This window comes from Microtus pennsylvanicus, chromosome 18, assembly GCF_037038515.1.
Source record: "Microtus pennsylvanicus isolate mMicPen1 chromosome 18, mMicPen1.hap1, whole genome shotgun sequence".
Classification (NCBI taxonomy): domain Eukaryota; kingdom Metazoa; phylum Chordata; class Mammalia; order Rodentia; family Cricetidae; genus Microtus; species Microtus pennsylvanicus.
In genome coordinates this window covers 16085480-16113033 of record NC_134596.1, presented here as the reverse complement: position 1 = coordinate 16113033, position 27554 = coordinate 16085480, and the positions used below count along the sequence as shown (strand labels likewise).

Below are 27554 nucleotides of genomic sequence, written 5' to 3'. Positions count from 1 at the left end.
CGGGGGCTTTTCTGTAAGTGGCGATCACTGCCACATGTGGGGCAGGAAGTCCAAGGGAGGTGAGTGTGTAGAGACCGGGCGGGAAGGAGACTGATGCTGTAGAGCAGGCCCTCTCAGCCTTCCTACTGCTGCGATCCTTTAACACGGTCTCTTACGCAGTGTGACCCCAACCTAAAGTGACTTTGTTGCTCCTTCCTAACTGTAATGCTACTGTTATTAACTGTGATGTAACTGTTTTCTGATGATCTTAGGCGACCCCTCTGAAAGAGTCCTTCAACCCCCAGTGGGCTTGTGACTCAGGTGGAGAACCACTGGTGTAGAGGCAGATGAGGGAGGATAGAGGAAAAACTAAAGGTTAACTCAGGTTTGGGCAGAATAAGCATGCCGATAGAGAAGCTGCTTATGCTATGGGGGATACAGGGAGCAGCTGCTTGGGAGTTCTGGCTGAGATTCCTGGAGCACAGAGCTCAGAAGGCTACTGTAGGGCTCGGGATAAAGAGGGTCAGGGAGAGTCAGGTTTGCGGACTATCATCTGGTACTGAGCTGAACGGCCCTGGATAAGGTCCCTGGGCAGAACTGATCATCAGGGAACCTGGTAGCATGCTGGGAGATGTGAAGGAGAGGGAGCATCAAGAGAGATTCCAAGGAGCTGGTCTGAGCCTGTGAGGTGAGGTTTGTCCTTCTCTCAGCATCCTGTTTGTATTGACAGACTTCATCCTACAGCTTGACCTGGTGGACATCACCATCCCATTTCTTTTTCTTTTCTCTATGTGTGTGGTATGTGTACATGTTCACGTGGGTGTGGTATGTGTGTACGTGTTCACGTGGGTGTGGTATGTGTGCACATGTTCACGTGGGTGTGGCATGTGCACATGTTCACGTGGGTGTGGTATGTGTGTACATGTTCACGTGGGTGTGGTATGTGTGTACATGTTCACGTGGGTGTGGTATGTATGTACATGTTCACGTGGGTGTGGGATGTGTGTACATGTTCACATGGGTGTGGCATGTGTACATGTTCACATAGGTGTGGTATGTGTACATGTTCACGTGGGTGTGGGATGTGTGTACATGTTCACGTGGGTGTGGTATGTGTGCACATGTTCACATAGGTGTGGTATGTGTACATGTTCACGTGGGTGTGGTATGTGTGTACATGTTCACGTGGCTGTGGTATGTGTACATGTTCACGTGGGTGTGGTATGTGTGTACATGTTTACGTGGGTGTGGTATGTGTACATGTTCACGTGGGTGTGGTATGTGTACATGTTCACATGGGTGTGGTATGTGTACATGTTCACATGGGTGTGGTATGTGTACATGTTCACATGGGTGTGGCATGTGTACATGTTCATATTCGTGCATGTGTTCAAAAGTCAGAGGTTGGTGGTGGGTGTTTTTCCTGATCGCTCTCTACTATAGTTTTTGAGATAGGGCCTCTTGCCGAACCTTGAGCTCACTAATTCAGCGAGGATGGCTTGCCAGCAGGGATCGTCCGGCCACAGGGCCCATCACTGGGATCACAGACACGTGTCACAGTGCTTGGCTATGATGTGGGTGCTAGGCTTCTTCATGCTTGCACGGCCGGCACTTAGCTGACTGAGCCATCTCCTTAGTCCCTGTTATCCCATTTTCTGAGTTAGGAGACTGAAGCCCAGGAAGGCTAGTGCTTTGCTCGAGATGGTAGGCATCAGCAGGATCTGGCTCCCAAGACCAGAGTTTTAACCACTGTACCATGTGACCACTGCAGAGGGTGGCTGTGCTGGGTAGCTTTTATGTCCGCTTGACTCAAACCTAGACATATCTGGGAAGAGAAACCTCAGTTAAGAAAATGCCTCTATCCGAACACCTGTGGGTACCTCTTTAGCTCATTTTCTTTAAGGACTGATGTGGAGGGACCAGCTCACTGTGCGTGGTATCATCCCTGGGCTGGTGGTCCTGGGTTGTATAAGAGAGCAGGCTGAACCAGCCATGACCAACAAGGCAGTAAGCATGGCCTTCAGGTCCTGCCTTCAGTTTCTGGCCCGACTTCCCTCAGGGATGAAGTATAATCTGAAAGCATAAGATGAAAATAAACCCTCTCCTCTTCATGCTTTTGATCATGGCTTTGATCACAACAACAGAAACCTAACCAAGATAGAGGCTATCCTGTTAAAGAGGCTCACACAGGACAGCCTTAGGAAGCAGTGCCAAAGGGGTCAGCCTTAGGCCTTCTTAGCTGCCCTAGACAGGGCAGGGATCACTGTTTTCTGCTCATGACTGGCCCAGAGAGGTGAAGAGGCCGGACGGTGGTGGCGCACGCCTTTAATCCCAGCACTTGGGAGGCAGAAGCAGGTGGATCTCTGTGAGTTCGAGGCCAGCCTGGTCTACAACAGGACAGGTTCCAAAGCTAAAGAGAAACCCTGTCTTGAATGCCCTGCCACACACACACACACACACACACACACCACAAAGGAAACAGAGAGGTGAAGAAGCATGCCATCAGGCTCCATGTGCTTCTGCCCATAGAACCAGCCTCACAGGCAATCAGGCCAGTGGGCAAGCAGGCTGGTGGGCTGGTACAGGGACAGGAACTCTGAGGTACCCAGAGTGGTGGCTGGCACGGAAAAGCAACCTCATATTTTAATGCTAGGCCCATAGGTTTTGGGGATTATAAAAGAAACAATTTAAGAGCCTCTACTATGAAAATGGAAAAAGTCATTAAAATTTTATGCTTTCATTATTTTTAGAATTTATCAATATTTTCTTATAATAGCTACTTTAAAGTCAGAAAGTAAATTGAGAGAATCCTCACAGATGACTTGCTCACTTAAAGTAAAACTCTGCCCCCACCCCCGTAAAACAACAATACGACACCCTGAAGCTCTGCTTTATAAAAGTTGAAGTGAAGGCAAGAGGATATTAGACGTTCATAGGCTGACTAAGGAAGGTGTGTGTCTTCATAGAGAAGGGACAGGAGCAAGGCTAACTTCAGGGAAATATTCCACACCACACTAAGATTCCAGCCTGGTCCACAGAACTATGAATCCCCAGAGAACTGTGGGACAAAGTTAACGGGCCTCTGTGGGGGACTACAGGATGGGATGGTTACCCCAGCTTTGTTTCTTGGTCTAACTCCATCACCTAGATCAGTGCCTGGCCCCTAGCGGTTACTCAGTAAACATTCGTTAAATAGATTATTAATTAGGAGGAGTTACAGAAAGCTGTGAAAATTATCAGAGATACAAACCATCCAGAACAAAAACTAAGAAAGCAAAAAACTCTAGGGGCTGGAAAGATGGCTCAGTAATCGAAAGCATTTGCTGCTTTCTCAAAGAGCTCAGCTCCCAGCATCCATAGCTGGTGCTTAGAGCTGCCTGCAACTCCACCTCCAGAGGATCCGACGCCCTCTTTTCACCTCCCTGGGCACCTGAACACACATGGCATACACTCACAAAGGCATGTACACATATGCATACATAAAAGTAAATCTTAACAACAACAACAAAACTAGGTCTGGAGGGAGAGAGAGTTCAGTGGTTAAGATCACCGGCTGCTCTTCCAGAGGACCTGGATTCAAGTCCTATCATCCACACAGTGGCTAACAAGCATATGTAACTCCAGTTCCAGGGGACCTGATACCTTCTGGCCTCCACTGGCACCAGGCATGCAAGTGTGGGACAGACAGACATGTAAGCAAAACACCCATACACATAAAATAAAAATTTAAATTAAAAAAGAAAATATTGTTTCACTTAGAGTAGCACCCCAAAGAGCAAAATTTTTAGCAATTAGTTAGTAAGACATGGCCTGCACACTGAGAACGAAAAGCAAAGCATTGCTGGCCTGCGAAATAAAGTGAAGGAAAGAGAAAGCACCCATGTTGATGGGCTAGGAGAGGTACTACTTTTCTTTTACTTTTTCTTTTCAAGACAGGGTTTCTCTGTGGAGCCCTGGCTTGTCCTAGAACTCCCTCTGTAGACCAGGCTGGCCTCACAGAGATCCACCTGCCTCAGCCTCCCGAGTGCTGGGGTTAAAGGTGTGCACCGCCACCACCTGGCAAGAGTTACTGTTAAGATGGCCACATGTCTAAAATTATTTAAATGTTATGAAAGCTAATGCGAGAGAAGAGAGAGAGAGAGAGAGAGAGAGAGAGAGAGAGAGAGAGAGAGAGAGGAAATTCACAGGGTCATCCTAAAAGTCATACAAATTTACAAGTGAATCAAAACATACAAAACAATTTTGAAAAATAACAAAGTTGGAAGACCGCAAATTTATAAAGCAGTGCAATGCAACAGGAATTGGGAGTCGAGACTAAATCCTCGTATCAGGGAATATTGACAACAGTGCCTGCCCCACAGTACGGAGAAAGAAGACTCTCTTTAATAAACAGTGCTTAGAAAATGATAGCCCTATGCAAAAGATGATCTGGCACCTCTCCTCAAAACACATGCATTGGTGTCTTATTATTGCTTCTATCAGACACCATGACCAAGGCAACTCATAAAAGGAAGTGTTTAATTTGGGGGGGCTATCGTTTTAGAAGATTACACCATCACGGTGGCGAACATGGAAGCAAGATGACAGGCATGGCACCAAAACAGAAGCTGAGAGCTCACATCTGGATCCACAAGCATGAAGAAGAGTGAAAGTCAACTGGGAAAGGCATGGACTTTTGAAACCTCAAAGGCCACCTACCCCCAGTGACACACCTCCTCTAACAAGGCCACACCTCCTACTCCTTCCCAAACAGTTCCACAAGCTGGGGACCAAGGATTCAAGCATGTGAGGTTAGAGGGGGGTACATTCTCATTCAAACCATCACAATGAGCTAAAATGGACCCAATACCTAAATTAAACAGCCCAAATTACAAAATCCTTGAAGGGAACATGGGGATAAATTCTTGGGATATTGGTGCTGGTTTCAGCTTGACACTGAGTAAAACTACCCATCATGATGTGGAGAATTTTCCTGATTAGTCCCATTCTTGGGCAGGTGGGCCTGGGCTGTATAAGAGGAAGCCGGGCGGGGGGGGGGGGGAGCAAGCCAGTAAGCAGCACTCCTCCATGGCTTCTGCTTCAGTTTCTACCTCTAGGTTTCTGTCTTGAGTTCCTGATCTGGCTTCCCTGGAGTCTAACCAAAGCCCTTTCCTTCTCCAAACTGCTTTTGCTCATGCATAGTGTTTATCACAGCAACGGAAAGTAAACTATGACAGCAACATATATATATGATACTAAAAGAACTGGGCCTCATTACAAAGTTCTGTACTTGAAAAGATCCCATCACTCAATTAAACACAACCCATGGGATGAGAAGAATATTTTAAAATCACATACGTGATAAAAATTCCTGCAACACAAAAACAAGGAACCCAATTTTAAAAATAGGCGAAGAACTTGAACAAACATCTCCCCAAAGGATATACGCAAATGAACAACAAGAACATGAAAAGATATTTAACTTCCTCAGTCATCGGGGAGTTGCAAATCAAGACGGCAGCTACCACCTCACACCCACCAGATGGTGATTAGCACAGAGAAGTCAACAACAAGCGCTGGAGAGGATGTGGAGGAGTCCACCTACCTGACACTGGCGAACACATGCTAAAACAGTGCAGTGTCAGGCCCGGCGACCCCACACCTAGGGTTAAAACTGGGAGAAATGGAAACCCATGTCCATGCCCACGAATGTTCCTGCAAGTCCCATTCACAATGGCTAGATGGTGAAAATAATCCATGTTTCCATCAGCCAATGACTGGCCAACAATAAACAGGATACCATCCAAAGGAGTATTATTTGGTCAAGAAAGCAATGAAATCTGAGATATACTACGCCATAGACTGACCTTGAAAATAATGCCGAGTGAAAGAACCCACACACCGCACGCATTCATTTACAGGAAATGTCCAAATAGAAAAATTCAGAGGCAAGAAGTAAACTGGAGGTAGGCAGCAGGTGGTCAGGGGAAGCGATGGGAGCCACTGCTGTACAGTACAGCATTTGCCTCTGAGGGGGTGAGCTGTTCTGGAATCAAATGGGATGGTTGTGCAACAGTCGTCATGAATGTACAGAAGTTACCGAACTTGAAAACGATTATGACAATGACCGACCAGCAGCACTGCCATTCAGACTGACACATGAAAGAGGCCGTGGAACGCCGAGAGCCACTGACCTTGTTTCTCTGGGTTGCGGACCTGGGATGGGATATCCTGAATTTCCAAAGTCCATTCCCCTTCAGCTTTTTCTCCCCAGCAGTGGACGGTCATGAATTCCCAGTTTGTGAACCCCTCATTGGAGAAATCCAGCAATCTGCAATAGGAAACGCTGCGTTAGAAAGTGAAGGCCCTGTCTGGGGCAGGGGTCAGCTCTCTTCCTTCCACCACGTGGGTTCCAGGGATTCGAGTTCAGGTGGGCTGGTGGGCAAGTGCCTTTGTCCACTGACTCTTCTGGCTGTTTTCAAAGTCTTACAGCTGAGGCCCACAGCCATTAGCTCACAGAACCTCTTTACATTTGGTGAGGCAGGTCCACCTCAAGTGCCCAACAACAAACAGGGACTGGTCTGTGTGTCCTCTGGGAGAGGCCTGGGGTGGGGGGAGGAAGAGGAGGCTTTCTGCATACACTCAGGTAGTGTACTCTTTGGAGGTTTGATGGTCCCCCCTTTCCAGACTAGACAGTCTTTCCTTAGTTGTCGCCACTAGCCCCTGAACCTTCAGCCTCCTCCATTTTTCCTACTTAGTTCAAACAGAAAAAGAAGAAACAGTTAACACCAATTTTCCCTTCTTTCGATGCTGTGGGATTGAACCAAAACCCTGTCATGCTAGGCCAGCAGTCTACCACTGAGCTACACGGCCAGCCCTCTAAAACTAGGCATTTCTCTTTGGAGATAAGAGTTTGCATGCAGGACCAGACTCCTAATGTCCGTCAGATCAAATAAGGCCTTTTGATTCCATTCTGGCCTGGGGGTTCCTTGAACACTGGAAACAACATGATGCTGTTCAAGTAAACATTCTTTTCAGGGGGAAATGGTTCTAAGAAACAGCCAAGGTCAAGGGTGACTTTCATACAAAGCCAAGTGGAACCTGACACACCGGAGCTAAGACAAGGACAAACTGTCTTGTCGAATAGGAATGCCAACTTTCAATGTAAAAAAAAAAAAAAAAAGAAACCTGGCAAGCTGAAATGCCTGCAGAGCCCAGTAAGATGTGAAGTAAGGTAGAGAGTAACGGATTCCCAAACCACAATCTTGATAGCATGCACAGACTCTTGGCAAAACCCCAAATTCCCAAGACTGCCAGGTGGCCCCGGGGCGATGCTTTCCAGTACTTACAGGCACTCCTAGCAACCGGGGAGGTCGGAACAAACCCACAGGACCTGCTCCGGGTTGCAGGGAGCTCAGACACCTGGGCTGATACATAAGGGTGATTGACAGGTCAGAGGGGAAGCAAGGCACAGCTGGCAGTAGGCCTGTTGGGTGCTGGAAGGTTCTCACAGGTCACAGGGCTGGATTGATTTCAGCGGGACATGAACAGCAGCCAAGCGTTCTTATCTCTATTCTCATATTTGATTCTTATAACATGTTTAATGTTTATGGATTAGTGGGATGGTATATCCAGATGAGCAATAAAGAGAGGTCAAGTGCCTGGCTCCTGGGCTGTGCAGAGGTTGGGTCATAAGCCTACCTGTCCGTGCTCCAAGACACAAGCCACGTATCCACCGTATCTCTCCTGCCTACCACCTGCCCCCAGCCCCTTGCCACAACCCCCTCCCCCCGTGGCCTTGAATATCCACACCTGAGTCTCTCAGGCAGGCTTTGCCTCTGTGCAGGGCACAAAGGGGTCGCAAACTCTGATGCTTCCAGGTGTAGACACAGCTGGGAGGAGATGGAAGCTAGGCTGGAGCATGGAGCAGGCAGCACGGGGTGCCCCTGAGGCAGACCTGTCCTCCACTAGACTGTTCTAGAGTGGGTTCCGAGAGGGCGAGCCTCCAAGCCTAGCAAATGCTAGAAATGTAGCTCTTTAGACAACATGTTTAAAATGTGGAAGCCAAATGCCTTCAAGCTTCAGATTGCTGGCTGGCACCTTCTAACTGCATGTCCCTGATGGTCCACCCCCTCCCCCCACCCCCACCCCCGTGCAGAGGTTGAGCAAGGATGAGTGTGGCTGAACACGGCTGAGGTGGCCTTCAGGAGAGGAGATGCCTCTATGCTGGCCTTTGCTAGGAAAGTGGGAGCTGCTAGGGACTCCTGGAGCCCAGCCACTACAGTTGCTATCACACTGACTCAACTGCACTGAGAACTAAGCTGATGCCAGGCCCGTGGCCCAATGTTTGCTGCCCCATCTGTGGACTGCTGACACTGGAAGCCACATAGAAGGGTGGAAGGCACAGAACGGACCGCTCTTCCTGGGACAGTGCTCCGGGAAACCCTTCATGGCCCTCCTACAGCTGTCTTACTTAAGAAGAGTGGTTACAGTGTTAAGGAAAATGGTGGATCCTGCCTGCCTGGTGTGTGAGCGTTTCCCATACAACTTGCTTCTCAATCTCCCAGGCTTCCTATATCCCCCCCCCAAAAAAAAGGGGTATGACAGACAGGGTACACCTAGGCACAGGCACTTCCTCAAGGGCTGAGGGACACATGCAAGTTCTAGAAATATTGGTTTGTCTGTGGAAAACAAACAAAGCCCCTCTCGGTAGCTAGAAAGAGATTATATGTGCCCTAGCTCTCCCTAAGTTCCTCCAGGTTCCTACAAATGCCCCTGCTCTATTTTCCTGCAAGCTATTAAAGCCCATCTGAGCACTTGCCTTCATGTCATAAGTGCACATAAGACATCCAAGACATGACTGCACAGCACAGCCTTCCACAACCCTGCAGAAAGCGAGGAAGCTCCCGCAGTCCCAAACTGGAGCTCAAGCCCTTGCAGAGGGGAGGCTGTGGAGAAGAGCCTGAGAACCACCCCTGTACCTCAGGAGTCACTCCTGGCCCTTGGGAGCATTCCAGAACTGTGGGGGATGTTCCCAGAGAAAAACAAACCTTGGGGTACCTCAGCTTAAGTGCCAACTGAACAGGATGGTCATGACCTTTAAGGCATTTCAAGGAACAATGGGGACATAACGTGAATTCTACTCTCACCCCACCCCACCAACAGGCAACAACGCCTATCACTTCTCAAAGATTAAGGTTTCACAGGTCTGTTTTAAAGACCCTGGCCTGCTCTTCAGAGTTGTAGGTCCTGCCTGTGTAGACCCAGGGAGAATCCCCACTTCCCTGTTCAGGGGATCGTGCAGGGATTCAAAGAGCCTGCAGGGCCTTGGTGAGGAGCAAATCCTAAGAGAGTGTGGCCTTACCTTTTTGCCAAAAGTTGAGACTTGGTTCCAGAGGGAGAAATCAGGTGGATCTGGAGGTCTCCCCGGCGTGGGTGTGAGATAGAGATGCGGACGACCACGTGTTCCAGGTAGATCACCCGCTGGTCTGAGTGCTCCGCACAGGCATTGGTCAGGGCTGTGGTCCGCAGCACCTGCACTATGGGGATGCTCCTGGGAAGGGAAAACAGCACAGTGCTGGACACCCCAGTCTTAGTCTCTCACACAAGGAGGGCCATGTGCTCCAGTGCCCTAGTCTGTTCCTTCCGTGCTGTGGCTTCTGGGAGTCCCCAAGGGTCACAGTCTTGGGTGCTCCATTCTGGCCACTGCTCAGAAAACTTTGTATTTCTAGAATTTGTTTATGGGTCTTCATGTACACTTGGGGCCATTGTATCTGGAGACCTTCCCTTTGGCACCCAGGAGGTACCCCTCTTTAAATAGCATGGAGTCAACTCGCTGTCTCAAGAGCTTTAAGAACTACACGGCTTTATCCTTGGAGATAGCATTATGAATGATGACCAACCAACACAAGGCATTGGTTGGAAAGCTTATGAGGATTAAATCATCCATTCAGAGAGAAGTAAGGACTGCACTCAACGTCACACGGCTATGGAGGCAAAGGTTCAATCTCTGTGCCATGTCTCCTTGGGTAGACTCACATTCAAGAGACCAAATTTGCGCAGCTGGTCTACTTCCAGCTATCCTGCTGGAAGATTGCCAACCCACCGGCCCATGAATGGAATGAATGATGGCACTTTCACAACCCAATGGCCCTTCTGTCACATGGGATGGAAGATGAGGGCAAGCACACCTCTACATCTCCAGTCACCCAAACCTGTGGTCCACAGGCTGCTTTGAGGGTTTATGACTTGAAAAGTTTGGCCCCTCCCTACCAATTTGTAAACTGAATAAAGATGGCATTCTTTGGTAGAGACCTGATTGCCACCCAATTAGCACATTAGGAATTCCCTGCTACCTGGCCTGAGCTGGGTTTATGATAGGAAGGCTTTTCTCTCTGTGCAGGGTTTTACTTTAGAGAGGCCTGGAACAAATGTGTGCTTGGAGTCTCTTAGGAGTGGTATCTCCGGGCTCTACTGGGCCTGAGTCACAAGAAACCATTCAAAACAGCTAGGAAGAGTGATGTAATGCCCCCGAGACTCTGTAAAAATTTGAAAAACACACTTTGCATGTACCATAAATTGACTTAGAGGCTGGCTCCTTTCATCGCTTTCTTCAGGTTTTACTGTCTGGGTTTATTGGTCAGGGGCACCAGCACTGTGGCAGCACACAGCAGAAAGTTCCAGAGAGACCCAGGCCTTGCAGGGCTCACATAGTGGACCCATGTACCCTACCAACTAGTGTTCACCTATAGTACCTGGCCTATGAACTCAAAATGCAAACCCGAATGGGTTGGTGACAAGAGTCTCCTTAGCGAAGGTGGGCTCATGGGGGGCCACCAGTGTCCCTCCAGGGCTTTGAAATGTGAGACCCAGGAATGACCTCAATCTTAACCTTCTAACACTTCCCCAAGGAGAAAGCAACATCGAAGCCAACAAGGTTCTGACCAGTATTAAAGCCCTGTTCCCTCCCTCAGTCTTTTGACAACAGTCACCACCCTCTGGAAATAGACATGGAACCTACTGAGGAAACCTGGATCCCAAGGATGAGGACACAAGATTTAAGTGAACAGGAACACAGTGAAAAAAAAAAAAACAGAGCTAAACACCATTCCACGGCCAATGCCCACGGTCGCAGCTCAGGGCTCAATGCACCCAAATCTAGAGGAGGAATTCATTCCATTCAGCTTCTCTTGTCTTAGTGTGACCGCTAAGAGAGGAGTCTGGGCTGGTCTCCCCCACAGGAGCCACTCTGCCGCTGTTCCAGGATGGCGGGCCAGTGGGCAGTTCAGCCCCTGCAGGAATTAATGGCGTCTCCTGTCTCGGTTTTCACAGCCAAGATATTAAGTTCCTCTGGGGTTGGGGGCCAGCCTGCCCGGGGCACAAAAGTAATTGTAACAATTAGTTTTTATGTGAAATCTCTTAACTGTGAAACCACTCGGCTACCAGGGCTCCTCATTCCTGCAAGTCCTAGGGAAAGGTTGGTACCCAGGACACTCCTCACTGCAAGGGTAAGATGTCCTTCCTGGCCTTTATTTCTGCTGCTGTTGCTGAAGCAAATAACCTAACACCCCAAATAAGGGGCTTTTACATTTCTTAATGAAAAGCAAAAAGGAGGCTTTGGAAATGGTCAAAACATCCGAGCTGCAATTGTCTTGGCTTTTGACAGAAACTCGAAGTCATGAAGCCAAGTGACAAAAGCCATTACTTGTAAGGTTCACTTAACTCCAAGACAGAAAGTAAGCGAGCTCATAAAAGGGATAGAGCTTTAAAAAACAATGGGAACTATTCCCTGTTCTGCAATCATTGCAAAGACAATACAGAAAACGTAACTTAACTGTAAATTTAATTTTTTTTACCTTGGTTTTAAAAATCACAGGGTCTATGATTGTCACGTGTACACTGTTCTTTAATAATAAAAATTGACTTAGGAAGATCTTAAAGCTCCTGACTGCAAAGGCTTTCTGCAATTAAATTCTGAAGTTGTTGTCTCGTGTGGAGTCATCTTCCCAGAGTCCTGGAGGAACTCAGTGAATTAAAGGAGCAGTCTCTGTTTAACTGAGGGACACTGGGGACTTGAATGAGATCCCTAATGACACAGAAATGCCACTTCCCATTACTCACCACCAGAAGTCCTCCTTGCATCCTTAAGACGCTAGACCTACTCCATTCCAAGAAGGCAGAGGGATACTAGATGGAAGCCATCATAACATAACATAATCTCCACCCACACCATGAATATGGTGGCTTCCTAGTTTTCCCCAATGTATAAAGATGTAGAAAAACTCCTAATTTTCTGGCACTTGTAATAGAATAATATTCAAGGTCAAAGATAAATATCTTCAAGTAACTAAGCAGCAGAGACAATCAGAGGAAGGCAGACCCCTGTTAGAAACTTCGCCCGCTGGTGCTGTCTGACTCTCCACTTATCTTTCTGATCTAACCAAGAAGCTACTAGAAGCCATGAATTTTAGTTTCACGCTGAAGACTTCACTCCAGCTCCTACAGCCTTGCATTGGCAGCCCGGTCCTCACTCAGCTCCTGCAGCCTTGCATTGGCAGGCCAATGCTGTCTTTCCACTTGGCAGAACTGGGGGAAAGAACTGGAGCTCCTGTTTCTCAACAGTCAATTCTGAAGATACCCATGGACGTCAAGAGATAACAGAGATCTTCCCTGTGCTATATTTAGCATCTGCATGGGGAAGAAGGGGTAGCTCTGGGGCCCACAGAGAAAAAGCCTGTCCAGGGACTATTTTCAGTGACTTTCCAAGAGTCGTGAGTGGGTAGGTGGGAGTATTCACTAGGGTCTACATACTAAATCCGAGTATGGGAAAACAGCTCAGTGAGACACCTCCTAGATCTGTGTTTGAGAATTAATGCTACCAACAGAATCATTCAAGGAAAGACTATTTTTTTCTAGTGACATATGATATACCACATGAGCGTGTATATTTTGGACTGGGGGAAAGTTGAGACAAGGTCATATATAACTGAGGCTGGTCTTGAACCAACTATGTGCAGGAGGATGACCTTGAAATCCTGACCTTCCAGCCTCCACCTCCTGAATGCTGGGATTATATATCCAACTAGATGAGATTACTTTTGATTTTTAAACCATAGCATGACATTTAGGATAGAAATAAAATTTAGCAATAAAAATGAACATATTCTACAACTAATTTAGATTAGTTGATCCATAATTCATCATTCTACAAAGCATACAATGTGTATTTGTAGCACACCCTTTTATTCTATGTCCAGTGCTAACAACAGTCTGAGATTAAGTCTGATAGGCAGCTAAAATAGACATTAGAATCCACAGTCAGTTCTTATGGTTCAGATTTTGAGTTTGCCGTTTTGCCTGCTCACTAGAAGTTATTTGTATACTCAGTTTTAAGACTCATGGCACCTTTGGGGTCATCTGTGGACATGCACAGAGCAGCGAAGTCCGAGTCACCCAGCACAGGTCCCAGCTGAGGTCGGGCCACTTGGTTTCTTGTTTCAGCTCTCACACTACACGCAGGTTCCCATTTCACACTTTCTGTAACAGTGGGCTTTCCACATTCAAACTTTCGTTGGGGTTTTTGCTACTTTCAAGCCCTGACCCTAAACGCCTCAAGCTCAGGCTGAGCTACTCCTGGGTCCTCGAAGGCTATGGTGTGTCTTATAGGAGAATAGATGAACCGCATCCAATTCTGGCACTAGAGAAGGCATCAGAGGCTCCGAGTCCAATGCCAATGAGTCAGCAACAGTCAATGAAAAAGGCATCTTTAAACAGCAATGCAAACAATGAAACTGTCACCCCTTATCCGTCATTCACAGACATACAGAGAGTATCATATAAGCAGTGTGGCTTAATGAAATCCCAGAAATAATGAAATACAGAAGAGGTAGCAGGCAATTAACCTAGAGTCAGTTCTAGACAGACATCTATGAATTGATCATCTTCTGTATAGATTATCCTCAATGTCTATAGAAGAAGGGAGGGAGAGAAGAAGGAGGATGGAAAGGGGGGAGCTTGAAATAAAATAAGAAAGAAGCTTGAAATAAAAGATAGGTCGATGGGAACCTGGAAAAGCAGAGAAAGACGCGCAGGTACCGCTCTCGCGCTCTCTGCCGGCTTAGCTGACTCCTGTTGCTCTTACCTCGCCACCCTCAAGTCGGGAGCCGTGGATGTCACAGACTGCTCCACAGAAGTCTGGATGTTTTAAAATGCAGGGAAGCGCTGGCCAGAAAAACCCAATGGGTCAACTGTGATTTTAATAATTCAAAGAAATTATACAAAGCTTGTCTTTTTTTTTCACTTGAATAGAAGCTATGAAAGAATTCATTTTACCCGCCTCTACACAGAGATTCAAAAGTCATTCTGCACAGGCAAAAGTCACTGCTTATGATCCTATTTGCCACCCCTTCATGGAAGAAAAGGCTCTAAATAAATTAAAATTTCTTGTGCCCCAAAACAGGGAAGGATGCCTTCAACCTACATTGTGTTTGGATATCACAGAAGCTGCTACCCAGGTCACGCTTAGGTTCTCATCCAATAATACCCACAGGATACTTAAGCAGCTTCTACTTGTCCTTAGGTTCAAGTGATCGTCCCTTGTTCTGGCATTTAGAGTTAGCATTTGCAGACTACGGTCCATGAAAGTCTTGCACTGTGGGTCCTGCAGAGGAAGCCTTGGCTTTAGCCCTGTGTATTGTGGGTTCTTCGGGGACAATGGGCTGTAGTGCTTACTCAGCAAGGTCTAGTAAGGGCAGAGGTCCTGCTCCTTGGGTTGTCACCTAAGACACTCTTCCTGTCATCCTCTTCCCTGATGGGTTCCCTATGATAACCTGAGGAGCAGCTATGTAAAGTCAAGAGTCCCTAAATGTTCAGTGTCCAGATTGTAAATGCCCTGAGCCCCCACTGGCCAGTCCTTCTCCACACCAGAGATGTCTTCTCTTCAGATTTCAGAGAACCAAGGGTAGCTTTCTCCTGGAGAGGGAGGTGAAGTCATGTATTGTGACTATCATCACAGGTGAAGTCACACGCTCCAGCCCTTCCCACTCCTGGCTGTTGGTTTTCCTGTCCCCTTCATCCTGGACTAAGCTTTCAGGGGCTGTGGCACACCAGCTGGGCGGCACAGGAGAAAGCCGAGCAATAGAGGGATGCCAGGGGCCACTGAGTGCCAGTGCCATGTGGTCCTTTGGGCCTAGTGACATGATGCCAGTTTCTAAGCAAGGCTGGGTGATCAGGAAGGCTCTGTAGCAAGGGGAGTTCTTGTCAGTGAGCTTCTGTCTCTCTGAGTCCCAGGACCTACCCTGTTCAGGAGAGGGATGTATCCCACTTAGGGGTTGCTGCCCTATACGACCAAAGGGATGGGTGCCCCAATAACACCCTAGCCACTCTGACCCAGGACCCCCTACAACATCACCATAGACATAGCAGATGCGGCCACAATGCCTTCCAGATCCTGGACTGAAAGTCTAGTAAACATAGTGCTGGGACCTCTGGTTACAGCAGGGTAGCGTTTACTTTCACCAAGGGGAACAGCATGTAAACATGCCCTACACAATATACAGAGATAATACAAATATTCCCACCCCACCACTCCCTCTTGCCTTCTCCCGTTCTCTCCCCCCCTCCTTGCTCTCACTCTGTCTAGCCATGGGAAGCAGCAGAGGCCCAGATTTAAGACATAAAGATGTAGGGGCTCCACCCAGAAAAGAACTCAGAAGGAGACAGGCCAAGAGATGGGAGATTGGGTCAGCAGCCCGGTGCAGACAGCTGGACCTCTCCTGCAGCCTGATTGCAAAGCTGTAGCTCCGTAGGAGGTGAGACACAGTGACAGAGAGGGGTTAGCTGTTCCCTCTGAAGGCCTTTATGTCCTTAGGTGAAGCTGGGCAAGTGGTCTGAGACAGGAGGTTAGCTGAAAATTCCAGACAGAGTCAGAAAGCAGCAAAGGGGGAAGAGGATTTTTCCTTTAGAAACAGAAGTCCGATTCTTGCCCCCTTTTGGAGTTGGTAGGGTCCTTACTTTCCTCAAAGGATAGGAACAATGTCATACTGTATGTTCGCGTGGGTTCCCTCAACCTCTATGCTGTCTAGACTCTGTGTGCTTTCACTCAAAAAAACAAAATAAAATAAAAATAAAAACAAGCACTCGGTGGCTAGGCACCGCTCGATCATCTTAAACAGATTTCTGGCAGGAAAAGAATGGTTCATTCAGGAGATGCCCTGGCTGGGAAGCTGGGCGGGAGGGAAGCGGCAACACCATAGGTCAGGGACCAGAGCAAGAGATGGGCTCGCCTAACCCGTGTAGCAGGCAGCTCCCAGCAGACAAAGTCAGCCTAGGCAAAGGCCCCCTTGAACTCACAGCAGCCCCCTCCTACTTAGATTTAGCACAAAAACTTTCTAGAGGAAATGAGGCCTTAACAAGTCAATGGGGAGGCCTGCATGCCGGCTGGTAGACCTGTCTGGTCGTAGAGCAATGGCCCCAGTGGTCAGTGGGTACTATTAGCCACAGGGTGGAAATATGCTTTGGGAGGTCCTTCAGTGGCTATTCATCCTGCAAATACTCTCTGAACTCCCACAGTTTTCAAGGCATGCTCAAGAAACACAGCTCTCAGTATTTTGAGGGCTATATGTTAATGGGAGAGGAGAACTCAAAGATGAGGTCTGTATTTGTAGAGAGAACAGTGTGTCCTACTCTCTCTCCTCCCTCCCCCGTGTTGTGTGTGTGCGCACACACACACACACACACACACACACACGTGGAAGCCTGGACTAGCTGGTCAGTCATTTCTGAGGATCCCTTTGTCTCCACCCCCCAACGCTGAGGTTACAGGCCTGTGCTGCTGACCACCAAATCACGTGGATCTGTCCGCACGCCTCTGCATTAGGCATGCTTTAATGACTGAGCTGTCCCTGGCCCCCGTTCTTGGGTTCGTTTTTCAGTGCTGGGGATGGACCAAGGCTTTACGCATGGCAGGCAGGTGTTCAACCGGAGTCACATCCCAGCCCTGCTAATTACTTCATCAAGTCTCACAAGCACACATTTCCCAAAGGGAACAAAACACCGTGTTCACATTCTTAGAAAGCACAGCCGCAATGACACAAATTCAGGATAATCTGATTTTCGAAAGGAGCAGGCTTCTTCCCATCTGATTCATGTTACAGTCCATTTTTGTTGTTTTCTTTAAAAAAAAATCCACAACCAACACACGTAACTAGTTTAAAAACGCTTCCTCCACAGGATAGCACAGAAAAAAAAGAGACAAAGCCAGTGTCCTACAGCCTGCTCAGAGCCTGTTTAAACATTCCAATGCTTAAGCCTTAGGAAGGTTTATAGGGATGGATAAAAATATGCAGAGATGTTGTGTGGACCATGAGTCCCCGTACTCCAGCCTGCTACTGAGGAGGGGCAGACCCTGTTGCTCTCGGGCAATGGGGCTATAACTATGATGCCAACTCTATCAGGTGGAACAGAAGGAACCCTGTGACTGATACTCTTGTATTCCCATGGGCAAAATAAATCCCCGGTCTCACTGGCTATGCTAAACATATGGATAAGACTTCCCAATAACAGGCCAAGAAATTCAGGCTGAGAAATAGTTCCCCTACACTGGCATTATCTGCTACAAAAGGACAGGAGGCCTCTAAACAGTAGCACATCTAGGAATGCATCTTCTCCTAGCTGTACAATACGTAAGAGAAAACTCGGGCATGTAGAGATGGGCACTACCCATGTGATCCTCCTGCCTGGGTACATAGAGATGCAGGGTTGAACAACTTCCCTCCCACCTGTGCTGCACAGCCAGGTCTCGGGTACCTTAGAAATCACCGGGGTCAGAGCAGACTTACCTGGGCCTTTTGTCTGCAGTGGCCACGCATACGTGCTGGGATGGTACTGCGGTCCACTTCCTTGCCTCCAGGACGAGAGCTTCGGCATCCACCAAGCCGAATCCATAGAGATGGCTAACTGAAAAAACAGGGCCTTCAGAGCCAGCTCTTCCTGCCTCCTCCAGCAAGGAAGCCACCCCCAGCCCTATGGCTCTCGGGAGGACACAGCCACACGAGTACTCCGCCACCTCAAGGTCACTCCAAGGTGCTGACATGTTCCCCTGGTAGCTAGTTAGGGGTCCAGCCTCATTACCGTCTGAACTGAACTCTTTCAGCTCAGGAAAAATGGCTGGGACATGTGTCCCACTTTGGGACAGACTCCAGAACTTTCTTTTGAGAGGACAAGGTCAGGTTTCTTTCTGTTAGGAGGACCTGCCAATATAGAAACTCAGAGTAGACAAGAGAAACCAGCCCGAAAGTCTCAGAGTCCAGGGTGCCGGTATTGGGCACCTGCCGGGCCTGCACAAGGCTCTGGGTATGAGCTTCAGCACACATTCCCTAAAAATCCACGCACAGGACCGTGATGTGCATCAAAAACCATAACAACAAGGCCAACCGTTGTTTCAAATATAATTTCCTTTTGCTACTGTCAGGGTTCTTAAGACAATAGCACACTGTCAGGCGTGCCGGTCGGGCTGGCTGGATCCAGGATTAGACTTGGCCAAGAGAGAAAGTTTCAAAGCTTAGTTTCAGGGCAAGGTCAAGACCTGATACAATCTATTTTTCTTTTTAATTAGACCAAGATAGACATGGAGGGCAATGTTACGGGACACCACCAGCAACTGCAAATGAAGATCCAAGAGGCTCGGTCAATAACCTCTTTATTCCAAGGAGTGGCCCTCGTTCCTCACAGTTGCATGGCTTGACCTATATGTACAGAGAGTGGCAGCAGCTTGGAGTCACGGGAGTTGGACCTGAGCTTCAGCAACGGGGACAAGTTTTCTCTAATACATCACAGCCAACAGGAATGTTTTCCAAGTACTTCCTGTCAACTTTCTTCTCAGAGGCCCCGAATACCTGGGCTGACTGTTCTGATCATGGCGCCGTGTTACCGTACTGTGTTCGTGTTGGGGACAGAGGACCCCTGTGCCATCAGTTACTTCTATAACATCGGGGCTGACAGGCAGCAGGTTTAGAGATCAGAAGTAAATTACAGGGCGATCTCAATGTCTCTTTTGTACAGATGGGAAAACTGAAGGTGAGAACCGAAAGGGCGGAGCCCGACTGTGAATTCATGGTGCTCACACTGCGGTCTCCCAGGTCCTTGGATTGTCAGCACGTGCCTCCGTGGCTGGCTCTAACATGGCCTTGCACATCACATTTCTTTGTGAGAAACAAAAATCAAGGGGCAGACTGAAACGGGGCTGTGACACAAACCCTCGACCTGGTAAAGGTTGTGGCATTTAGGGAGCTGGACTCTGAGACACCGAGGCTGTCCTTTCAACCAGTGTGTGCTCTGGGCAACTACCCTTAAAGCACTGCAAGGTATTTTAAATTTCTGGAACGTATAGTCAATGATAACACTGAATGCTATTTGGGTGACCAGAGCGCCTCTCCCAGCCCGCCAGGAGCGCCCGCACCTTTATGCCCAGCACCATTGACTTTCCAGTCATTCGCCTTCAGGTGAGCTGGCCGTGACGTCTTCACGAGCAAGTGCTGCACATCCCTCCAGGTTAACTGGTTGCTGCAACGACATAACAGAGGCCATTGAAGTCATCGCTGTAGCCACTCCAGGGAGGTACGGGCAGTCAGCCCAAGGCTCAGCTTGCAAACCTCCACAAGGGTTCACGTTGCAGCAGCTGAACCCTAGGCTGAAAGAGTTCAAAGAGACTGCCTGGCTGCCAAATCCACTTGAGTTTGTAACAGGCCTTTTGGAAGTGGAGAAAAGAAAACCTTTAATGTCACTGAAAATGCTTATCAAGTAGAAGGAGAAGCTCTTTGTCATGAGGTACAAGGTATGCTAAGCTGGGCTCTGCCCCAAGGGAACCACAGGCTGCAGACTGTAGGGATTCTAAATCTACACTTCCCTTCACTGGACATAGAAACATGCCATCCAAGAACACATCCCCTTTCCCCCAGTGCCAATCACAGACCATATTTCTTGCATTTTGGATTTTAAACACCTCTGAAATCAGGCCCCAGCATACTTCTGTCTGTTATAATTGCTCTGCCCCCAGCAATAAGCCGGTGTTACAGTGTCCGGGAGTGCTGAGTTTGGTGCTGGCTATTCTTATTGTCGCTTTCAGACTGAAACACCTTTTAGGATAAAAGGACATCACACTAGTTGTACAACATCTAAGAAATAGAAAAGCATCAGTCTTAGCAGCACGGAGCACTTAATATTCTGCAGAGTCCCGGGTTTGGTGAAAACAGTGCCTTTCATACTATCACAAGGTGGAGAAAAGCAGAAAACGAAACCCCCATCCCTGTCTTCTCTTCTGCATTAGTTATCACAGAATGTGGGTATCTGAATATGTAAGCCTTCTACAGGGATGCTTTAAATCTAGTTCACGCAACAGCTACATCAGAGTCATCCAGACAGTAGGAATCTATGTATCTATCTATGTATGTATCTTTGTATCTATCTATTTTTTAAAAAAAACGATCTTTTTCATTTTTACATACCAATCCAGTTCCTGCTCCCTCCTCTCCACCCCTTCCTTCTACCTAGCTCCCCACTCTACCCCTCCCCCATCCATTCTTTGGGGAAGGTCCAAGGCCCTCCCTACTATATCTAGGCTGAGCAAGATAGCCATACAAAGAGAATAGGTTCCAAAAAAGCAAGAACAAGCAGTAGGGATAAATCCTGGTGCCAATGCCAGTGACCCCACAGTCTGAGGAATATAATTTTTGCAATGTGAAACTAACAGCTGAGTGAAAAGCTCACGGTTCTACTCAAAGTCCCACCAAGAAATATTTGTCAATGTTTTACTAACCGGGTCTGTATCTCAGTTACCTCTCAATCAGAAAATCAGCCAAAGACAAATGAGCATCCTTCTTACTCCCTTCAAAAAATAATTCCTTTCCATTTTGTCTTTTCAGGACTTGTTGAAATGAAGGTTACCAGGATAGTCCTTTGGACTGTCCAAGAGCTGATTGGCCTCATGATGTAAACTATCTGGGTATGTCAGTGCGGCTAATACAAGGACGCTGAAGCCAGTCTTCCTGGAAAGTTAGTACCAAGACCCCAGAAAACCATGAGCCTCAGATTTGAGAACAGACTCTGTCCAGAAAGGGAGACTATAGAAACCATTATTCCATTTATTTGCATAATAATGTTTTATGCTGAATTTCTTTCCATGGGTTTTTATTTCTTCGGGGATACCTTCCCTCTAAGTATCTTCTTCCAGCTTAGGCACTGTTTCCTTATGGTGAGAATCATTTCCATGTGGCAGAGAAGCCAAGGAGAGGCTGATGCGACCCTGTGCTCTGTGAGTGCAGTGTGCGGAGCATCGTGGGCGCTTGGCTCACCTGGAGAGTACGCAGCTGAGGCTCTAAGTTCAGCATGTTAATTGCATGTTAACTCTAAGTTGCGTGCATTGTTACACATGTGTGGCGAAACCTCAGCTTGCCTTTTGGGGCCATCAGTCTTGTGATCAGTCCCATTGGTTAACCCAGTCACATCTACCAACTCTGCTACCAACAGCTTGGGGACACACACTGCTTCTGGGAGTGACACCAACTCCACTTCCAACACCATGGGGACACACAGGGCTTCTGGGAAGAGACATCTTTCAGATACAAGGGGGCTTTTTAAAAGATGGACATCATTATAAGCCTGGCACTTTGGTTTTCTCATGTGAGCCCCCCAACTCGCATGAATCTCTGGGGTCTTCCACATCCCAGGAATTGCAAACCATGCCCACAGGTCACTCGTGCAGCGGCCAGCCAGAAGATGGTAGGAACCATCTCATCAGGAGGAAGCAAACCTTTCTCCCCTCCTTTCCTGTGCGGGAACTGAACCTGGGCCTCAGTCACTCTATCTCTAAGCTACCGCTCTAGTCCCAAAATGCTTCCAGTGGAAATAGAGGTGGGCGGCACATCTGGGGTCTGCAGCAAACTTGGGGAATTCATAGGTCGCCTGCCTGCGTCATTCTTATCACTTGCTGTGCATGGGTCCTCCCATCGCCACTGGGAGTATCTTTCTCTACAACAGTGGTCTCAACCTTCCTAACGCTGTGACTCTTTAATGCAGTTCCTCATGCTGTGGTGACCCCCAAATACAAAATTATTTTGCTTCTACTTCATAACTATAATTTTTGCTACTGTCACGAATCATAACTTAAAGATCTGACATGTGACCCGTGGGGGTTGTGACTCACGTGTTGAGAACCACCACCTGAGCCTGCTGGACACTGTAGTCTCCAAGCGCCCTAAATTCATCCTGAGTCCCTAGACACCATGTGGTCCTTCCTGAACCAATCCTAACCCCAGGAAGTTCTAAGTAGGCTCTCCCTTCAGTGGGCTTGCTGGAATTGCACCTGCAACCCTCTGCCTGTCATCGGCTCCCACAGACCCATAGGCAAGCTTACTGGGACGACAATTGATCATGAAGCAGGGCGTGTTTTCTATTTAGGTCTGACGAACAAAATTCCTTGCATGTTTCCAATAAGGAATGCAGGAAAATAGAGAGTGATGAATTGCTAAGTAAGAAAATGCAGCTTTTCCACACAAGGAACCGATGATGGCAGAGCCCCAGGACACAGAAGCTAACATTTTGTTTTTGGCCTGAAATTTGAAAATATTTAGCTGCTTTTGTTAAATTGGTAGCATTTGAGTGTTTTGGTCTTTAGCTCTGTAGAAATCAGCATGCAAGCAGGCACAATTTCAAGGATTGACACATCTCAAATATTCTCTCGGAATCAGCTAAAACCTCATCTAGAACAAAGAATTACTGCAAATGCCGGGCCCGCTGTGACAATTGATGTCTAAACTGTTTCTGTCTCTACAATTGTACATAGAGTGTTTTTGTTTGGATGGGGAATGTCCCCGATGGGCTCCCAAGTTTGAATACTTGGTCTCTGGCTGATGGCATTGATTGTTGGGGAAGGTTGTAGAACCTATCATAGGGTGAGCCTACCAGCAAGAAAGGGGTCACTGGAGGTTGTGGGGGTGGACCTTGAAGGTGGTAACTTAGGCCTGGTCTAAAAGTTTTCCTTGATTTGCTAAGGATGCCTTAGTTAGTAAGGATGTCTCAGTTAGGGTTTCTATTGCTGTGAAGAGACGCCATGAGGACAGCAACTCTTATAAAGTAAACATTTCATTGTGGTGGTTTGCTGAAGTTCAGAATTTCAGTCCATATCATCATGGTGGGACAGGGTGACACGCAGGTAGACATGGTGCTGGAGAGGTAGTTGAGTGCCCTACATCATGGCTTACAGGCAACAGGAAGTGGTCTGTCTCACTGGGAGGAGCTTGAGCAAAGGACACCTCAAAGTCCACCTCCACAGTGACACACTTCCTCCAACAAGGCCACAGCTATTCCAGCAAAGCCACATCTTCCAATAGTGCCACTCCCTTTGGGGGCCATTTTCTTTCAAACTATTATGGCCAAGAAGTAACAAGCTGTGCCACGGGCTGTTGCCACCACGGACAGAGCCCAAGTCTCCATGCCTTTTCTACCACAATGGATGGTATCTCTCCAAACTATAGGCCAAGAGTGAACTTCCTGTCACACTGCTGAGAAGGTGGCTCATTCATGCAATTAACCCTCTTCTGACTGACCCATTCACATTTTGTAACTCTAGGATTTGTGGGACTTAGACAGGCAGAGGGGAACTTTGTCACTGTCAGTTAGAGAAACGCTGTGACAGTTTGGGTACATGGTTATGAGTGGAGATCTCTGGCCCATGTGCCTCCAGGGGTCCTACAAAGGAGAAGAGATAGTAGGCTTTACAAAGAGAAGAAACTACTCAGAGAATAGTCTAAAAAGGAAGGAAATTCTGACATGGACTAAAACACAGACATGTGTGTTTACCTATAACACCACGTTAAATAAAATACACCAACACCAAAGGACAGAATAGGCAGGACATCCTTATCCAAAACGCAAAAGGGAATCACAGATTTTGATTTTTTGGAGTATCTGCATAGACTTAATAAGTTTAAGATCTTTAATCTGAAAATCTAAAATCCAAAACTGTTCCAGACCTTAAACACTCTGAACATGATATCAGCACTAAAAACCTTTCAGGTGTTAGAGCACTTTGAATTTGGGGTGCTCGGTATGAATTGTATGGTTCTGTTATGTGAGGTACTTAGACCCATCGAGTTCAAAGACAGGAAGCAGCATTGTGGTTGTCAGAGACTGAGAGAGAGGGGGTGTTATGCGCTGGACCATGGCACGTGCTAAAGTCCTAAGCCCTGCTCCTCAGGATGTGACTGTATTTCAAAACAGGGTTTACCAAAAGTTAGTTCAGGTAAACGAGGCTATCAGCATGTGCCAGCTGGAGGTGGCCAACTACCAGCCAAGGAGATGCCAACCCTGCTGTTGCCTCAATCCAGGCAGGGACTTTGAGGTCATGCATTTCTATTGTATGAGCAACTTTTGATGGCAGCCTGGGCAGATCAATACAGAGAGTTAATGTTTAATGGGAACAAAACTTCAGTTTGGGAAGATGACAAAACTCCGGTCATGTGACAGTGATGGGTACAAGACAATGACAATGGGAACACACAGCTGAGCTTGTCACTTAAAATCCTCAGGACGCTAGGTCTCAGGTTAGGTGTGTCCCACCAGCATATAAACACCTTTTCAAGGGAAAAGAAGGAAGGTCGAAACTTACTTTGCTTCCAGAGCCAGGGCAATGATGCCAGCCACCATGGGGGCTGAGACTGAGGTCCCAGTGTGACCGTCGGTGCAGCGCTGACGCAGATCCGTGGTGACCTGCATGAGAGGGAGGCACGTGGAGCAGGGCCGTGGACAGAGGCTGGCTCCCTCTGAGAGACCCGAGGCACTCGCAGGCTGCCGAGTGGAGAGAGTGACCCTGGGTGCCGGCGGCAGAAAAGGCATGCTGCCTGGCTCTTCTGGCTTTGCGCTCAGGAGCAAAACTGCAGATGCTCCTATAGATCAGGCTAATCCCAGAGTGTCACAGCAGGGAAAAGAAGCATCTAGAAACACTGGGTGTGCTTTCATGAGGGATCAGCTCAGCGGGCTCCTGAAGACCACAGAAGTCAGTGCAGACAAATGGTAAGGCAAGATAAAATGGACTCTCCACTGACCCGTCTTCCTGCAGGGCTCCACGCTCCTGCCCCTAAAATGCATGAAACCTGATTCCACGTGCAGAGCTAAACTCAGTGACTCTGGACTTGAGGGAAGCAGAAAACTTCTGGTCATGAAATGCTTAGAAGCCCAGATAGTGTTTCTACCTTTAGCTGCAAGGCAAAGACTGGGATGGTGGATCTGGACACCCTCCCTGGGGAACCCAAATGCTCTTGTCATCATCATAAGGCTTGCTGAGCAGGACAACAATGCTGCTGGTCTTTTGGGGAAGGTGAGGCTGGCTCTGCCAGCTGGGGCTTTGCCTGTCCTCGTCTGAGGCGATGGCTCCAGGAGGATGGGACATGGACTTAGAACCTCACAACTGCCCAACCTGACACGCACACCCCCTAGGAGGTCACAGGGGAAGAGGCTGTGAGATCAACACTTGATTTCGGTTGTGTTGGGTAGGAGCCTGGCCCCTGTGACTTGTGCTCCTGGTTTTAATTCTCTGCCCTCTGCAGATGGAATCAAGGTTGCTGACCTTAAATCAGAGAGAGTCTTCTGGATTACCCTGCTGGGCCTGATAGAATCAGAAGGCTTTAGAGGTAGGAGGGAAAGCAGAAAAACCTGTTGGAAAGGTGAGGCATGAGAGGACTCCAGCCATCATGGCTGGCTTTGAAGAGCGAGCTGGAGAGACCCACACCAAAGGTGTAGGGAAAGAGGGGCTTTAAAAACAAGAATGTCCGTCATCCAACAGCCCACAAGGGAATGGGGACCTCAGTCCTACTGCCAGGGAGCTGAAACATGTCTAGGCTACATAAGCGAAGACCTCCCTGGGGATGCCAGGAAGCCAGAGAGCCCTTCTGACACGCTGACTTCAGCCTGGGCATCTGGAGCTGAGAGCCAGAGAGGTGGCGGGGCTTCTGAGCTGCAAAGTGGGGAGAAGCCAATCGGCACCCGCCTGGGGATGCTAAGTTTATGATGACTCATAGGGCAGCGACAGGAAAGGAGCTCACCCGAAGCTCATGCAGCCATTTTCTGGAACCCCTGAGGATGAATTTCTCCGGCACTAAAGGTCGGATCTTTCCACACAGAGGTGTCCTCTGGTCAGTGAGGCTCACGATCCCCCAGGGGAGGGGTATCTAGCCTGGGTCATACGTTCACGGGAGGATCTGACAGGTATTTCACCAGAAACCAGCTTCCTCGCTGCACCCAGTAGGACAAAAGCACCCCGAGGAAGCATAAAGGGCCAGCCCAGGAAGGGCTTCTGTGACCCCCGCCTTTCTGTTGCTCCACACAGGTCAGCAGGGCATCGACCCCTGCCCTGGCTTGGTAAATAGCCTTTGGGTGGGATCTGTGAGCAAGCAAGGCCCAGGGTTGGCCCTCCAGGGACAGAACAGGGGATTAGGGAGGGAACAGAGTCAACCCTGTGAGGGAGCAGAACAAAGGTGGGCAGAGCCCTCCCACATCTGAGGGCCTTGCTTGGAACGCTGCTCACATTCGATGAACTGACTCTCATCTTTAGTCCCCAAGGGGAGAGTAAAGGTTTTAGTTCTCTGGTCAACAGCCCTGTCTGTCCATGAGGGATTCCTCACTCCTGGAAGATGCTGCAGGAAGGAAGCACGCAGTGGGTGGGGTTTTGACTGACACCAGTGATGTGGGTCTCCTCCTACACACTAGCGCTCACCTGAACTCAAGGCTGTGAGGCACCTGCTGTCTCGAGAGCTTGCTCAGCCCCTTGCAGGACATTTTTGCCTCAAGCAAAAATTAGGCTCCAGTTAAGGGACAAAAATGCTCATCATGTTCAAAACAGAGTTCCAGGACAGCAACTCTGATGCTCAATTTTATCTTTTCCCCTCTCCCAACCATATCCTTCTTATCCATAAATACTGCTCAGAGGAGGGAAAATTATTTGAAAAGAAGGAATTCAAGAGAGACGGCACATGCCTGTCACTTCAGCATTTGTGAGATGAAGTCGAGAAGAACAGGAGTTAATCTCGACTATACAGTAAGTTCAAACCCAGCCTGGGCTACATAAGACCATCTCAGAAAAAAAAAAGTTTGTGTGTGTGTGTGTGTGTGTGTGTGTGTGTGAAGGGAATGAAGGTGTTCTGTAGCTCGATGTGTGCACACCCAAGCACGAGTAAATAAAGTCACGAGTCCTCCTTGCAGAGCTGAGTGCCATCACCGAGGACGTAGCCCTAGCACAATGCATCCAAAAATGCCAACCTCCACTTGAACTCAGTTAGCCAGGAGGCCTTTGCTCAGTTTCAGCCGAAGCATCTGTTTAATAACGCTTCAACGAGTCCATGCTCAAATGAGGAGGAAGAGGAGATAAGCAGGGCATGGTGCAGTCTCAGCTGCCCATCCCAGGGCTGGGTGATCCTGCGGGATGGGAAAGTAAGTCTTAACACCTCTGTGAACCAGCCTGGGCCACTACCAGGCCTGCAGCAGGATGACAGGGGCTGGCCTTCCACAGACACACAGCAAGCGGAGAACAGGAAGCCTAGGTGCTCCCC

The 27554-nt window shown here is 48.2% G+C and overlaps 1 protein-coding gene across 2 annotated transcripts in view; it reads right to left on the bottom strand.

Moving 5' to 3' along the window:
- Positions 1-27554, bottom strand: part of Pcsk6 (proprotein convertase subtilisin/kexin type 6) — a 183694-nt gene that overhangs the window by 54860 nt on the left and 101280 nt on the right. For both annotated transcript variants that reach the window (XM_075953248.1, XM_075953247.1), the window contains exons 9-13: positions 24620-24720; positions 19415-19518; positions 17796-17913; positions 9323-9511; positions 6153-6289 (exon numbers count right to left, since the gene is read on the bottom strand). In XM_075953248.1, coding sequence (XP_075809363.1) covers positions 6153-6289; positions 9323-9511; positions 17796-17913; positions 19415-19518; positions 24620-24720 — 649 coding nt within the window. The remainder of the gene's footprint in view (positions 1-6152; positions 6290-9322; positions 9512-17795; positions 17914-19414; positions 19519-24619; positions 24721-27554) is intronic.